The sequence below is a fragment of the Solanum pennellii genome, chromosome 7 (assembly GCF_001406875.1).
Source record: "Solanum pennellii chromosome 7, SPENNV200".
Classification (NCBI taxonomy): Eukaryota; Viridiplantae; Streptophyta; class Magnoliopsida; order Solanales; family Solanaceae; genus Solanum; species Solanum pennellii.
Genome location: NC_028643.1, coordinates 72,018,247 through 72,034,717, shown reverse-complemented (window position 1 = coordinate 72,034,717; position 16,471 = coordinate 72,018,247). Strand labels below are relative to the sequence as shown.

At 31.1% G+C, this 16,471-nt stretch overlaps 2 protein-coding genes and 1 pseudogene across 3 annotated transcripts; 1 reads left to right on the top strand and 2 right to left on the bottom strand.

Moving 5' to 3' along the window:
* Positions 1-671: 671 nt before the first annotated feature.
* LOC107024201 (transcription factor ILR3-like) lies at positions 672-5,311 on the top strand. Of its 2 annotated transcripts, XM_015225123.2 has the most exons (6): positions 675-869; positions 1,050-1,257; positions 2,305-2,367; positions 4,310-4,387; positions 4,471-4,633; positions 4,753-5,311. In XM_015225123.2, the coding sequence occupies exons 2-6, from the start codon at positions 1,097-1,099 to the stop codon at positions 5,020-5,022; spliced, it is 735 nt and encodes a 244-aa protein (XP_015080609.1). In that variant the 5' UTR covers positions 675-869; positions 1,050-1,096; the 3' UTR covers positions 5,023-5,311. The 2 variants fall into 2 exon arrangements, with proteins under 2 accessions (XP_027774519.1, XP_015080609.1); XM_027918718.1 differs by having other exon boundaries at positions 672-1,257; positions 4,331-4,387.
* Positions 5,312-5,722: 411 nt separating this feature from the next.
* LOC107025417 lies at positions 5,723-6,961 on the bottom strand (annotated as a pseudogene).
* A 1,511-nt stretch (positions 6,962-8,472) lies between these two features.
* On the bottom strand, positions 8,473-11,481 carry LOC107025678. The gene is made up of 3 exons (XM_015226441.2): positions 10,419-11,481; positions 9,072-9,602; positions 8,473-8,975 (listed from the first exon to the last, which is right to left on the bottom strand). The coding sequence occupies exons 1-3, from the start codon at positions 11,211-11,213 to the stop codon at positions 8,862-8,864; spliced, it is 1,440 nt and encodes a 479-aa protein (XP_015081927.1). The 5' UTR covers positions 11,214-11,481; the 3' UTR covers positions 8,473-8,861.
* Positions 11,482-16,471: the final 4,990 nt, after the last annotated feature.

Sequence of the window (16,471 nt, the reverse complement as noted above, 5' to 3'; positions counted from 1 at the left end):
AACTAGGCACACTCAAAATTAAAGTGTTTTGATCAAATTTTAATATATATGACTCTCTTTGTTCAATATTAATTGATTTCTTAATATTTTTTTTGATTTTTTAAAATAATTGAATTGTTCAAAATTTAATGTTTGATTTTTTTTATATATTTGTCATTTCCTTTAATGAAGGTTAATTTTTTTTAGAGATAAATTACACTAATCACAAAGTTATATTATAATTTCACAAAGGATGATAGTGAAAAATATGGTTTAAACAATATCATTAAATAAATTTCTTAATAAGTGTGCATTGCCTCACAAATTAAATTAATATGAAATTAACGGAGTATCATTACGTTCTCTGTCTCAATTTATCAAGTAAATTTCGAGAGTCAATAAATTTAAATTTGATCATAAATTCGTACATGTAATCTTTACTAATTTTTTAAAATTAAAATTTATATATATTTAAAAACTACAAAAGTAGCACTTATTTGAATTTTTAAAGCATAATACATATACATACGAGTTCTACATAACACAATACACGTAAAACAAAAAATAACATGTAAAATATTATGTAGAACATATATATCCATTTATTTATTTAAATTTTAAAAAATGCCATATAAATTGAAACGGAAGAATTATCTCATTTTATTATGCCCATACTAAAAACAAGTAGTTGGAGGAGAAAGCTCCAAATAGAAAGTTACAGTAGTTGTTCCATTCCAGTTGCAGTTTCCTTCTCAGCAACAAATAGTATAATAGCAATGAAAACGATGATTGATGAATGATAGCTACTTGTCTAGTGAGAAGCAGCACAAATCATGCTGCTCTTCCTAGTCCAGCCAAAACAGCGTTTACTTTTTGAGTTACAAAATGCAGTAATGACGAAATCCAACTTTGTTAATTCTTCCATTGATGCTGCCGTCAATTCTCCTCCATCCATATCCACAAAAAAAATACTTTGTTTATATATATATATATATATATATATATATATATGATGTTGCTATTTCAACTGCTACTGAAGTAGATGATTGCTTATACTTGTGGTTTTGTAGTGTGCAGAGCAAAAGGGAAGGGGGAAATTGAAGAAGGGAATTAGGTCATGGAGGTTGATTCTAGTGGGAATCCTAATTGGTTATTTGATTATGAGTTGATGACGGATATTACTTCTGCTGCATCTGTTACCGTCGCTGAGTTTCAGTCTCCGGCTACTATTGATTTCAGCTGGCCTGCTCAAACGATCTATGCTTCTTCTAATCTCATGTGAGTCTGCTCTTCCGCCCTTTTTTAATTCTTGTCAATTTGTTGTACAATTACTCTCGTTCATTTTTTTTTTCTTTTCAAATGAGGCTTATATGGTTTGAACGTGTGAAAAGGAGAGACACTGACTTGAGTTTAAGGAGAAGTAAAGGGAGGCTGAAGAAATATTTGGAGAGGTGATTACACAAGACTTGATGCATCTTTAGATTACGAGGGGATGACCTTAGATAGGGATATGGAGGTCATGGATTGTGGTAGATGGGTAATTGGTAGTTGAGTGTTGTCTTACTTACGGAGGGATAGACTTGATGGTAGTTTGGAGCATAGTATGTGCTTCTCCTTTCATAGCACTAGTACTAGTATTGCTTTGAATTGCTTTCCTTTCCTTTATTTGAGCTGAGGATCTAGTGGAAACAATCTCTCTACCTCCACAAAGGTAGGGTAAGGTCTGCCTACACACTACTCTCTACATACTCTACTTGTGGGTTGCACTGAGATTGTTGTTGTTGTTGAATTTTAAAGAACAATAAAGAAAGTTTTATGTTAGGATTACAACTTCTCTTTTGACTTAAAACATGTGAGCTTTGTATATTAAATTCATTGAAATCGAGATGAAGGGGAAGGCCGAAGGTTGTGGTAAATTTGACACCTAGTTTCAAATAATCTTATCACAGAGTAGGAGGTAGCTTCAACAAGGAATTGTCACTTCAGCCAGTCTGTAGTTTGAAAAGTTGTTCCTTTCGAGCATAAGGAAAGTGCCTACCACTTTGTGTTGAGGTTATAGATTCCTCTCTAGATTACATTCCTTTAAGATATAGAAAGACTGAAATTATGTTCGGTAAATATGTTTAGTAGGATTTATATCCATCAGCTTTTCCATCAAGGTTATTGTAAGTAATAACTATGAAAGACAAATGTCTAATCTTATGGGTGCGTACATGTTTAATGTCTCGAAAGGATGATGCAAAGTAGTGGGACATCAACACTTTACTGAAGCTGGTGCTTTGCTTTTACCATATCCATATTCTGATGGTCATCTATCTCTTTCAGTACTGAAACAGATTACACATTTGCGGATTCAGAAGTTAGCAAGGAGGCAAGCTCACGAAAGCGGTAAATAACTTATCCATTTCTTTTATATCATGGTTTGATAGGTTTGATGAACTCTTTTTATTACATTCTTCTTGTTTTAGAGATCTGGATCTGTTTATATATCCTATGTTCTAGTAAAGAGAGAACCTATTTGGCTATGGTTGTCCACTCTTAAATGTACTCATTTAAGATTTTTTCTTTCTAAATATGTGTATCCTACAACTATGTCACAGGCTAAAATGAAGTCTTGAATAGCCTGTCCTCCATTATTCCTAATATAACCATATCCCCCATGTATTGGGTCAAAACTGTGGTTATCTTTACCTACATGACCATTTAGATCTCCACAAATAAAAATCTGTTGGTCGTCTGGAATACCAAGGTGCCCATATCTTCCAAATATTCAGTTTTTGTTTCCACATCTAGTCCTATTTAGGGAGAATAGGTGGTAATGATATTCATTGTTTCATTTCGCATGCAAGACTTAATGAGATAACTCAATCCTCACCACACTTTCCCTCTACAACCTTGTCTTTAACTCTTGGTTTTAGAATAATTGAAGTCCACGCTTTATTTGCGCTTTGTGTTTAAAACCCCCAACTGTTCTTAGAGCTTTTTTGCTCTTTTTGCTTTTGATAACACTGCACACCACAACCCTCCTCCTTTATATGGGTTTGAGACCGGCCATTTGAGCAAAAGCTCTTACAGGTAGAGTCGAAGGCTCTTCCTCCCAATTACTCCTTTCAGTTTTATGTTTGTCTATCACTGAGGAGAAGTTTGTTGATTACTCAAGAAACCTATTTTCCTTGCGAGATTCTTGGTTGTAGACTTGTAGTCTAGTAAATTTGTCAGCACAATGATATCCTGATATAGCAGACAACACAGCTGCCTAGTTTCTTTATACTTCTTCTCTTTTCCTTTTTTACGAAAAAGCTATTGTTTATTCTTGTTGCTGAGAGTAAGATAATTTATTAATGATCTCAATACTAATAATTACAAAATAGGGTTTCTATGCAGTATCTTTCATCCCCAGTTCTCTTGCTAATCATCCTACTGAACCCAGGCATGAATATCAGATAATGTGACATATCGAAAAATTTTACATTCTGTTTCCTATTTTATGGAGAACCCATTTAGAGTACCAATCTGGTGTGGATTGGTGTTTTCTTGTTTCAAGGCTGTATAAGAGTTTTACTATTATAAGTGATAATTTCCATTTGAAGGACTATCATCTCAAATTTGAACTGTCTATGTGGAAATCTCTGTTTCAGGTTTGACAATCCAATCTATCTAATTGCTAAAAGGAAATCTCAACATTTGATAGAGCTTTGTAGATATCTTCAATTAATATGCAGCCTTTCCAATAGTCAGTTATGAAAATTTAGCTTCAATACACTGCATCCTATCTATTGGTATTCTTACATCACACCTTTTTTCAATTGTCTCATTCTGTTGGTGATTCTAAGATGGACACAGCTTATTTAGTTTCCAGAGTAAAATTCCTTTCATTATGGGCTCAAAGTAAACAGATAGTTTTTAGCAACTTTAGGATGACTGTACATGTGATTCTTGTTCTTCTATATCTACGTAGATCATCAATGAGAAATAATGAAATTCACTTTCACAATGTTGAACCTGAACAAAATTTTCTTTATTTTAGAGTTGTGTATCACATAAATTTCTCATAGGATTCCTATGGGTCATGATCATACCATTGCTAGCCATCCTTGTCTATATCCTTGTCCAGTGTCACTAGTTCCAATGAAAATATCCTTCAAAAGGTTGGCCATTAAAGTGAGTTGCTAATAGCACTCCCCTGCATCCCCAAGAAACAAGAAAATGAAAAAGAAAGTTTCTATATTAAAACTGGTTGTTTCGGATAGCATTTCTAAACAAAGAACAATGCTGTTTGAACTGGTATCATTCATTTCTTTCTTGTATATCTACTTAACTGTACGTACAGGTTAAAAAGTGAATGTTGCAGCTCTCCGAGATCTAAGGCATGCCGAGAGAAATTGCGGAGGGACAGACTGAATGAGAGGCATGATCTCTCCTTCTAGATCTCTTTCTTTTGACATATTAACTTTCTTATGAATTCTCACATCCAAATCTGACATCATATAGGTTCCTCGCATTGAGCTCTGTCCTTGATCCTGGAAGGCCACCAAAAACTGAGAAAGTTGCAATTCTAAGTGATGCTCAAAGGATGCTGATTGAGCTGCGAACTGAAACCCAGAAGCTGAAGGAGTCAAATGAGGAGCTGCAAGAGAAGATAAAAGAACTTAAGGTGTAGTTTTAATTCTAGTGCCACTGAATGTCAGCTGTACTCTCTGAACTTCCATTTGTGCTAGTTTTCTTTAGCTCTCTGTTGAGGCACTTATAAAAGAAAAACTTATGTCTATTCAGGCAGAGAAGAATGAGCTCCGTGATGAAAAGCAAAGGCTAAAGGAAGAAAAGGATAATTTGGAGCAGCAGGTTAAAAGCTTAGCTTCTAAACCAGGATTTCTCTCCCATCCTTCTGCCATGGGAGCTGCATTTACTGCACAAGGACAAGTTGCTGCAGGCAACAAATTGATGCCTTTCATTGGTTATCCCAGTGTTGCGATGTGGCAATTCATGCAACCTGCTGTTGTTGACACATCTCAAGATCATGTGCTCCGTCCTCCAGTTGCTTAAGCTGGATTTGCCAGGTGACTTGCTACTGGAGCTTTGTTCTTTTTGTTGCTCCTGTGAGTGCTAAAAGTGACAAACAACTGAGACAATTTGCTGGTTGTATTTGTATGTCTAGCTTTTATGTATGTGTCAGTCTTGATGGTTTGCTTAATCATGTATATGGCGGGTGTATACTCACCCGAAAAATAATGATGTATTATGATTCCCTAGATGGGATTCCTTCTGAAATAATTAAACTTTGTTGTATGCACATTATACCCTGTTTTAGCTAAGCATGCTTCTGCACTCAGTAGTATATTCTCCTCTGGATTGACTCTGAAGACTTTACTTATTTTGCTTGAGAGGCCATTTTGGTTACTTTCTGCACTCACTACCAGAATTCTTTTCCCTGCACTAGGATTAACTATTCCGTGTTTTCTTGATACCCTGGTGCTTGTACTGAATTATACTTTGTTTGCTCTGTTATACTTATTCGGAAAGAGGTCAACCTCTTTTTGATCTATGTGCTTCCGAAATTCACATCTAGGGCTTCTAAACTCGGTGTAGCACCTATTTTCAGACTATTTGCACTGTTACAAGCAATGTGTTGAGGAAATTTCAACATTTAATTTTCTTTGAACCTTTTGTTAGACATCAGCATAGGCTGTAGGACTCCATATTTATTGCCTCTACTGATTCTACTGAATCAAGAAAGTATTCATGATTTAGGGTAGAAAATCTCGATGTTTTCCATTATATCTCCGTCAATAATTTGCACATTGATAAGATGGAATGTTGAAGAAACAACCAGGACTGAGGAAAATCAGGTACAAAATAGAATTAAATGAAACATAAAACGAAAAAATGACATCATCTTCAAAATATTGTTTGAAGGCTTACAGAAGGAACATCATCATAACAACAAAGCCAAAACCCACAGTAGAACCAGCAACTACACTGATTTTATCAGCCGAAGATGGGGAAGATGTGGCAGGTGCAGAAGCATCAGGGACCTCAGCAGAAGGTGGCAATCCTGGGGCCTCAGCAGAAGGTGGCAATCCGGGGGCTTCAGAAGGGGATGTTGGAACGGCAGTAGGAGGCATGGCTGGGCTGTGAGCATGGGAGGACTTGGAAGGTGACATTGCAGGGGAAATTTTATGTATGTTTCTGGGTGAGGGTGCTGATGAAGACTTGGGAGATGGCGATGAAGAGGGAGGGGAAGCAACTGGGGGTTTAGTCATGGGAGTTGGTGGTGGAGTCTTGGAGTTGATGGTGGTGGAGTTGACGGTGGTGGAGCTTTGGGGGTTGGGGTTGGTGGAGTAGCCGGTTTGGCTGGTGGAGGTGGGGGTGGGGTAGCCTTGGGAAGAGTGTTGATTTCGAGTTTCATTCCTCCTACGTTACAATGTCCACCAGTTCCACATATAAAGTATTTCTTGCCTACAGAAGCTAGAGTGATTACTGTCATCCCTCCAGTATAAATTGCAATAGGAGCTGTAATCTGGCAGGTCTCAAAACCAGCCTTTGTGACTTCTAGCACAGAATGGCTAAGAGAATATGAAAAAACTGTCAAGAAAACACAAAACAAGGCATTAGATGGATGGATGCCAACAAGTTCTAAAAAGATGGTCTATCTTTTAGATGGCTTACTCAGATTATCTCCGACGAAGAATGTTTTCGATGCAGCCCATGCTTGAACATCAGTAGATTGGTCCCATCCACCATTAGGACTTCCCACTGTGTAATTTGTTGCCATGGCTGAACCAAGCAGCATGGTTATAGCAGCCAAGCTCATCAACATTCTTAGCATTGCCATAACTTCTTCAATCAACAAAGAATTAGCTAATTTGGCTGTATTACTGCTGCCAAATTAGCTAATTTTGTATATCTTGGGTCTTGCAAGATCTTAGCTATTTAATGCAACCATACAAACCACGTTGAATAAGGAGAAGGTATTATTTTAATTTCAAGAGGCACTGACAGCCTGTTCCATAAAAAAAGTCCCCTGTCAGTTTTAATTTTTTAAAATTTTAAGTTTTACTTGCATGCTACTCTTTTTGAAGTCCAAATATTAACACAAGAACATGGCAAAATGGTGGAGCATTATACAACAATTCATTCATCTAACGACCTTCTTCAAAGAGTTTAATTTCTACGGTAATTTCATTTCGATAAACATTGATCGATTATCTATTATAAGTAACATGTTAAACTACACTGATGGTATAATAAAGAAATTGTAACTCTTCTTCGAAATATATGACCTTTAGTATAAATTAAATTAAGGAACCAATAGTTTTACGTATTAATTAAGTTTATATGGTCGATTTGTATAGTTGATATTTGTTTGTTGACAAAGAAACAAGGAGACATGGAAAGCATTGCCTAAAGAGAAGACTTATTCCTAAATCATAGAGGAGGTGATTCTAATTAATCATATACAACTTATAAGCCACCACTATGATTTAAAAAATTGTAAAGAGAATAATTTTGGACCCTGTGATATAACTGGATGCACGTTCCACCTCTATCCTTGCTATTTTCTTACATCATAATTTATACGACACAATTCAACTTTCGAAAGTCAATTCTTTTTAATATATAATTTTTAAGATTTTTGAAAAATAATTTTAGAAAGGTATAAAAAGTGTTACAAGTCACAAAAAATAATAATTTTAAAAATTATAAGTAAATTGTGATGTAGTAATTATAATTATGAAGATACTCAAAAGTTATAAATTCATATGGAATTCCCTCCCCACATACACACTTTTCCTCTCAAATTTCATCAAATTTTAAGAGAATGATACACCTAGGAGATAAATGGTCAAATATAAACTTGGATGTTAAACTATAAATAGTTGGTATTTTCTATCTGAGTTATCATAAATTATTTATCAAAACATATTTGGAAATTGATTATTTTATTTGCTTATACTTGTAAAAACATACTAGATATTTTATTATGTTATTTCAAACTTAATTTGTATTTCGAGGTTACACGTCACATGTAGTAAGTAAAACACCTCTCCTCAGACTTTAAAAATAACGTTTACTATATCGTGTTCGTACATGAAGTTATAATGAAGTATTGTATTGCTTTTCAATAAGATTAGATTGGTGATAGTCTGGAGCACCATATTCGCCATAATATTAGTTTTATTCATGTATTTTATTGCTTTTGTTATCAGTTACAATCTGTTGTTTATTATGTTTCGATTATCACATTATTTTATTGTTTGTTATTGTTCCTTCCTTAATGCTCTACACTATTTTCCTTATTAGTTGTCATGTCTTTTTCATTATCATTTTCCCTTTTTGTTCTTACTTTAATTTGCTATACTTGAACTGAGGATCCTTTGAAAACAACTTCTGTACTTTCACAAAATTGAAATAAGTCTTGCGTATATCCTTTCGAGACTCCACTTATAACCTTTTTTTCTCTAGTACTCTCATCAAACAAGACAACAAAAAGAATAATGTTGATCAAGTTTCAGTCAAAATTGAGACTTTTTTCTGGTTTAACTCACAAGTAACAAACTTTGTTTTCTTACATGTTCCCTAATTTGTTTATATGCCTAATTTCTATGATATACATCTAATCCATGTAAAACACATATACAAAACTAATTTCCCAAAGAAAAAAACTTCCCCTGATTATGTCTGGCTTCGAATTCTCCTTAATCATTGAACTTAAACCCTCAGAAAACAACCAACTCCGCCATGAACAAACTGCTGGCATCTTGCTACTGTCAAATCTTCATTTTTTTTTCTCCGGAGCAATGGCTTTTTCAAATTCAAAATTTCATCAGAATAGAGCGCGATCAGATCAGGCAATTGGCTGAATGTCTCAGGAATATGTTGTACTAATGCTGCATGTGAATTAGTTCATCTTCCTTGCATTCTCTTATCGCTATTTCCATGACGTTGCTCGATGTAGAAGGTAATACATCACAACAATGCCTTCTTGGAGCAAGCAACTACATACAAACATTACACCAAAACATCCAAAAAAAATTAGATACTAAACCGTTTTAATAATGAACAGAATTTAGAGAGCAAAAGTTTCAAGATACCTGTTGTTTATCAAGGACTAACTTGTTTGACAACACTCTGATTTTTTCGAGTCTTCTAGGTGAACTCATGTCGAATTTGCATTTCTCAAATGTTTTCTTCTTGTAAATACTCTCAGTTCCATTGATGCTAGAAGAAACTTTGTCCAAGAAATAAACAGGCTGTCTTCGGCATGGATCAGGTTCATATTTCCTTGTATCAAAGTCGTATAATCCACCTAAATGACTGCTTTTCCAGGGAGCGTAGCTCTCTTGTACGCGCTGAACATTTGGTAAAAGCACATGCTTATCAAATACTTGAACAGCATATCCCCAGGATACTGACACTGTCCAAGAAAACCAAGTATCATAGCAAACTGTTTGCTGCAAAATTCGATGTGGATCGAAGCTTGCAGCATTGTACAAATGCTCCAGAGCCTTCACTGTTGTCATATTTGGGAATATAGGATCAATTTCCTCTATATGATGCATAGATACCAATGGCCTAATGGGATGTGCAGCCAACATTCCAAACACATTTTTGTGAAAATCCATCTAGTATTTCAATTTCACAGAAACAGAACAGCATAGTCAGAAATGCAAAATGCACAATAGCCTAAAAAGGACAACAAGTAATTCAAAAGGTAAATGAAATCGGCTGAATACATCGACAACCCCTTAAATACAGGGGCGGACCCACATGGAGTCCCCCGGTGCTTGAGCATCCATTAACCAAATAAAGAGATAGTTGTATAAAATTAGCATAGAGCACCTACAAATGATTTGACTGGTTCATTGCCTCTAGAGTGGGTGGTTAAGGCTTTTTTAGTGTTGTTGAGTCTGAGTTTGAATCTAATATGTCTTCTTTTATATTTTTTGAGCCTGAGTTCGAATCTCTTTGTTAACATTTTTTTTAATATATTTTTGACTCCGACACGTTCAGAGCACCCACAACCTTAAAATTCTAAATTCGTCATTGCTTAAATATGCTAGTAGATTTTATTTAGACACTCAAACTCCAACATGTTGGAACGTAGAATCTGAATATAACATGTTTGAACGTAGAATCTGAATATATAATAAAGTGTTCCAATTAAACACTTCCAACTCAAATTTTGGAAAAATCTTTTGCTCGTATTTTCAAGTGCTCGTTATAAAGATAAGTTAACCACTTAAAATATATCAGTTCCTCTAAAAAAACCTCACACCTGTTATGTGATTAACTTATCTATATAATAAGTGCGTGTGAACACTGTATAGAACCTTTTTTCAAAATATGATCCAAAAGTGTCTAATTGAAACAAACCATGGTTCGAGCGTCTTAAGTGAAATTTATCGATGTTTAAGAGGTTATCGATATATTCAATGTACCTGATGAAATCCGGGCTCACGAGTTAATCCAACACCAAGCTCAGACAAACAAGCATGAATTCTCCCATCACTTCCATACAAATGAGGATATCTTTGTATACAAGAATCAAACACTTTAGCTAAAACTTTAGCCAATGGATAACTTATAGCAAAACCAGCTCCACCAAAAGCCATTTCATAAGAAAAGAACTTGTTCTGCATAAAACTCTCTGAATTTGTCCCAATGTAATACCAAAATGTATGATCATACTTAGATAGTGTCTTAACCAAATTTTCTTGGAAAAAAATTGTATCATCATCACCAAACACAAACCATCTAACATTAGTATAATTAAGCCTCACTGTCTCCAAAACGACACGTGCCACTCGTATAGCTGATGGGGTCCCACCTTTATGTGTATATCTAAAATTAGAAGTATTCTCAGAAATGCAAATTTGAGGCAAAAAATATTCATCATCATTTGTATCATTTGATGAAAAATGTATCATTTTTTCAAGAAACACACAACCCCTCATTTTTTTAGGCTTCCACCAAAGTTTAACATATTCTTTTCTTTTAGACCAAGATAACTCATTTGATGCAATACCAAAAACAACATGATCAAGATTTGTTTGTGATGATAAATTGTTTTCATCATTTTGTAGTGAAATTGAGGTATGGAAATGGTTATTTGGAGCTAGAAAAATGGAACAAATAAAATAAATTATGAGACTAAAACATGATATTATAATGAGATTTATGAATTTATTGGTGGAATAATATTGTGTTTTGTTAGTAAAATGAAAAATTTGCATTTCTGAAGATGAATTTGGATGCCTAAGGGAAATTCAATTCATTACAAGTCTACAACCTCCTTTGTGGAGAAAATTTGATAATCTTTTTAATTTGCTTTTTTTAGAAAATCAGTTACATGTGTACATGTTTTTGTTATTAATTACAAAGAGTTACTAATGGGAAAAGTTAGGTTACTTCTAAGGTTTGAATATGTAACGCCATTTTTGAGTTCAATTAGAGGTATACATGTGGTGAAATTGAGTCAATAATGTTGATGTGAATAAGGAAAATTGGTGGAAAAAAACAGTGTGGTTTGTCATATTTGAAGAAAAAGAAATTAGTAAAAGTCAATGTGTGTGAAAATGTGAAAATTATGAAGAGGTGTATGACATGTGTTGATTTTGGTGACATTTATAGTAAAAGAAGGGTTCGGTTGCCCAACATAATCATCAACTAGAAATAAATACATTGAATTTTTAATTTTATAATTTTAAACATGTCTTATGAAAAATTTTATTTTTTTTTAAAAAATGAATAAATTACTTATATACACATCTTTATTTTTCATAATTTTTATTATTTCCTATCATTTAAAAATATTTCTAAAATCCCTCTTTTTTCTTTCAAACCCATTGTTCCATATACATAAAGTTATAGATGTTTTTCTTTCTATTTTTATTTTTTGTTTCACTCCCTCAACCTCTTCCTAATTTTACTCACTCTATCTCTTCCTATTTTCACTCCCTCAATCTTTACTTCCTTCATTTTTTAATTTTCAGATTTAATTCTCTCTATTTTCAGTAATATCTCTCCACAATTTTTTTCAAAACAACTCAAGTTTTCGCTTTACAATTTTTTCCAAAGAATTACCGGATTCTCCTCCATTTTCACCTTCACAATATGCATAAGGGAAAGGTAAAAGATATGACGTATACATATTGTTTCCTGCAAAAAAAATCAGTTTTAGGAGATCCTCTTTTACTGGTGAAACTACATTATGAAATGAAAAGAAGTAGTCTCTACCAAATGTATCATTTTATCATGTATCAAGTGTTGCTATGTATCTTCTACGGTTATCCAAATTTAGAAGAATATGTTTCCGTACACAATGTCAAATTATATTCGTGATACATTTGTGAGCGAAGAAATCGAGGAAGGACACATGCTCGAGCTTTAAATCTATTGTTTTACAAAATTTCAAAATCCCTCATTTTTGCGCATTAAATTAATGTATCAGCGCATCAGATTAATGTATCTCATGCATCAGATTAATATATCATGTATAAAATGTAATGTATCTTACTTAACGATTAATGTATCAGCGCTTATTTTAGTTATNAATTAATGTATCAGCGCTTATTTTAGTATGATACGTAAATTCAAATTTATACTAAATGTATCTAATACATAACAATTACCAAACAATAATGTATCGATCTCAAACAATTACTATAATGTATTTTTAAAAAAATTTAAAGTGTTGTATTTCTCAAATAAAATAACAGACATAAATAATAATGTATCAAACACTATTTTTGTAGTTATGATACGTAAATTCAAATTTATACTAGATGTATCTTATACATAACAGTTACCAAACAATAATCTATCAATCTCAAACTTAAAATCTTATGGGCAACACTTACTTATTTAATGTATCTAGTAAAAATATAATATCTATCAATTCAATCGAAAGGATCTTCATGATCTCAAACAAAAGAACATACATAAATAATAATATATCATGCACTAATTTTTTTGTTATGATACGTAAATTTGGATTTATACTAAATGTATCTGTAACATAATAATTGTCAAATAATAATGTATTGATCTCAAACCTAAAATTGTATGGGCAACACTTTCTTATTTAGTGTACCAAGTAGAAATACAATACTTATCAATTTAAATTGAAAGGATCTTCATGATGTATCTTTTCAAAAAAATTGATAATTTTTAATCAAAATTGAAAGAATTTTCAATGAACTAGGAGAATAATTTTGAAATTCAAAATTTTCGTCAATTTTGAATCAAAATGGAAAGGATCTTCAATGACTGGAGAAAAGTTTAGAATCTCAAAATTTTCGATAATCTTGAATCAAAATCGAAAAGATATTCGATGAACTTGAAGATTTACAAAAGAAATCGTTTGTCCAACAACAATTTCATACAATCCTTCATAACTCATCCCGCTTTTTAAAATTTCAACAAATTTTTTTATGAAACAGAGAGAATAATGAACAAGAAGAAGAAATTTAATTTTTTGATTTTTTTGGATTGTTACACTATATGATTTTGAATTCTTGATAATAATTTTGAACGGAATAACGTAATTTGTGGAATCTTAATTTAATTTTGATTTTTCCCCTTAATTAGTGGAACAAATGGATACTATGAGATTTTAAATTGATTTTACAGCTTTTTTCCCCTTAATAAGGGCAACAGATTGATACATAATGTATCAACAATAATGTATCCGAATCCTTAATTATGTATCTGAAATATCTAAAAAATATGAGATTTATGTAATTATAAAAATAATAGAGATAGAAGGTAATTTAGATTTTACACTATGGTATTTATGTAAGTTATACAAAAAAAAATTATATTAAAAGGGAAAGTAGCAAAGACAATTGCTACTTTTAATCTCAAAATAAAATGAGTCACTCGGCGTCTTCCTCCATGTGCAGCTTGCTTAGCCTAATCGAAGACATTTTTAACTTTCTTCATACTCTATCGAATATTTGTTATTTTAGGTCCATTAATTAAATTGACATAACGAGTTAATTTTTTAACGTATGACATAGATGTAATTTTTTCTAAGTTTTTAACGTATGACATAAATGTATTTTTTCTAAGTTTATGGCTTAGTGAAACTGTTCGCGCTTCGCGCGATTATATAAAATATTTATAAGATAATAATATGAAATATGTAATATTTAGGTTAGTATCGAATATATAAATAACATTAATATATCTCCTCGTCTGTGATATCATAAACTTTTTTTAAACATATAAAATATATTTATTCATTTTGTATATGTATATGTTAGAACAAAATATTCACCGTGGTGAAGTAAATGGAATAAGAGATAATATGTTGAAATAACAATATATTGTATTAGGTAGAAAATATTTTATATGTTTTAATTTTCTCTATCTTTTACTAATGTTCTATTCATACTCTGATTTCGTCAAAACAAAATTGATTTTTTTATTATTACATTTGCTTATTATAATTTTTTAAACATTAATTAAATATTAATAAGACTTATGAAAAATGAAACATATAAAGTTATGAATCATATTTAACATTAAATGTTACAAGTAAGATGAAGAGACATGAGTCATAAATAATTCAATTTTATAATTTTATTAGCCATTAAATGTATTACTAATTATGTGTCGATTTTATTTGTAAAATAAATAAATAAAAATAAGGGGTGAAAATACAAAAAATGAACAGAGAAAATATAACAATTGGTGACTACATAAAAATTATAAATACATTTCAAAGCAAAAAGGACGGTGACAAATTGTTACATACGCAGAAAATGACATCATGAAAATAATATTTTATTTTTCAATTACTTTTTATAATTGTAATAAAAATGAAACTAATCATAATAAATTTTGTTGTTGTTGTTAAAATGAAATAATCATATTTTTTTTCATAACAAAGAGAAGTAGAATGCTAAAGGACCAAATGATTAGCATTGACAATATATAATACATTTAGCTAAATTATTTATACAAATCAAAATTTAAAAAACTCTAGCAAAAGTAACTAAGTTGCTAATACAATTCAAAGTGGAAAAATAATCTCTAATTAGGCTTCATTTTTTTCCTTCTACCATCTTCCTTTGCAAAAGATCCGCAATCATGTTTTGATCCATATTTCAAACTCTTCATTATATGCAATCAACTGAATAAAAAAATCATATACCAATTAAAAATAAGTATGTCAAAAGAAAGAACGAAATATAAACTATATTTAATATATTTGTATATTATCTTTTCAATACGACTAACAATACTAAATACTAATTATTTCTTGAAATCTAACAAATATTATGATCAAACTATATTATATCTGGAAAACTAATTATAAGAAAGAGCAATTGCATACGGAATACACATTGTTAAGAATTACAGAGATTTTTTTAATCATATTTATTTGATAAATTATAATACGAACATAAAAAAAATATATTAAAAGCCATGTCTAAGTACATAAAAATAAAAAGAAAGACTTTAGAATGAATATATCTTATCTTCATATACTTTTTTTTGTTACATGTTAGTCAATTCACAAACAAGTATGATGAAGAAGAGAAATTATAACTTTGTATGTTAATTCACAAACAAGTATGATGAAGAAGAGAAATTATAATTTTGTATGTTAATTCGCAAACAAGTATGATGAAGAAGAGAAATTAATAACTTTTTATGTGAATCTTCATGAAAATAAATATGAATTTATATAGGCAAAATAAAGAAAATGAAAAAATAAGGACTTGAGAATGATATATTTACTAACTTCATGTACTTTTTTTTGTTACATGTTAGTTTCATTCACAAACCAAATACGAATTTATATAGACAAAAATAGAGGAAATAAAAAATAAAAAAATTTCAATAAAACAATTATTACCTTCATGTACTTCTTTTTTTATACAAACCATACCTATATGATGAAAAAAGAAAGGATAATTGTGAATGTGCATCTTCATGAAACTATAAATTTATAGGCAAAATAAAGGAATATCATAAGACATCATAAACTTATAAATTTAATTTGGAGGTTATGGACATAAAAATTATGAAAGTTATGAATATTATTAAAAGTAAAAATTAAAGAGGGGCAAGTCATGGGTAGTAACTCCTAGTGAATAAATTAAAAAATAAAAATACTTAAAATGTAAAAAAAAAAAACTTATTGTGATTTCATGATTACAAGTGAGATAAACAAATAGAAAAAAAATATTTCTACATTAATAAAATATTTATTTGTATAAATAAAGTAAATTTTTACAATGAAATAATTAATTTAAATTAAAAAATTCAAAAACAAGTAAATTATGTTTCTCCTTTTATTATAAGTGAGATAAATAAATTAAAAAATATGAAGAGTTTTTGTTATAAATGATCCCCCATTAAGAAAATATTTACTGTAATAAATCTAAGTAATTTTTTTATGATATAATAATTAATTTATTTAAAAGAAAAAAAAAATTAAATGCAAATGAAGGCCATAGAGAAGTGCCATACCATCTTG

What these genes read in the sequence shown, in the direction of transcription:
- LOC107024201 (XM_015225123.2), top strand. Translation starts at nt 1,097, where the DNA reads ATGGAGGTTGATTCTAGTGGGAATCCTAATTGGTTATTTGATTATGAG. An exon ending in TATGCTTCTTCTAATCTCAT is followed by an intron (nt 1,258 to 2,304) that starts GTGAGTCTGCTC and finishes TATCTCTTTCAG; the next exon opens with TACTGAAACAGATTACACAT. An exon ending in AGAAGATAAAAGAACTTAAG is followed by an intron (nt 4,634 to 4,752) that starts GTGTAGTTTTAA and finishes ATGTCTATTCAG; the next exon opens with GCAGAGAAGAATGAGCTCCG.
- LOC107025678 (XM_015226441.2), bottom strand. Translation starts at nt 11,213, where the DNA reads ATGCAAATTTTTCATTTTACTAACAAAACACAATATTATTCCACCAAT. An exon ending in GTGAGCCCGGATTTCATCAG is followed by an intron (nt 9,603 to 10,418) that starts GTACATTGAATA and finishes TTGAAATACTAG; the next exon opens with ATGGATTTTCACAAAAATGT. An exon ending in TAGTCCTTGATAAACAACAG is followed by an intron (nt 8,976 to 9,071) that starts GTATCTTGAAAC and finishes GTTTGTATGTAG; the next exon opens with TTGCTTGCTCCAAGAAGGCA.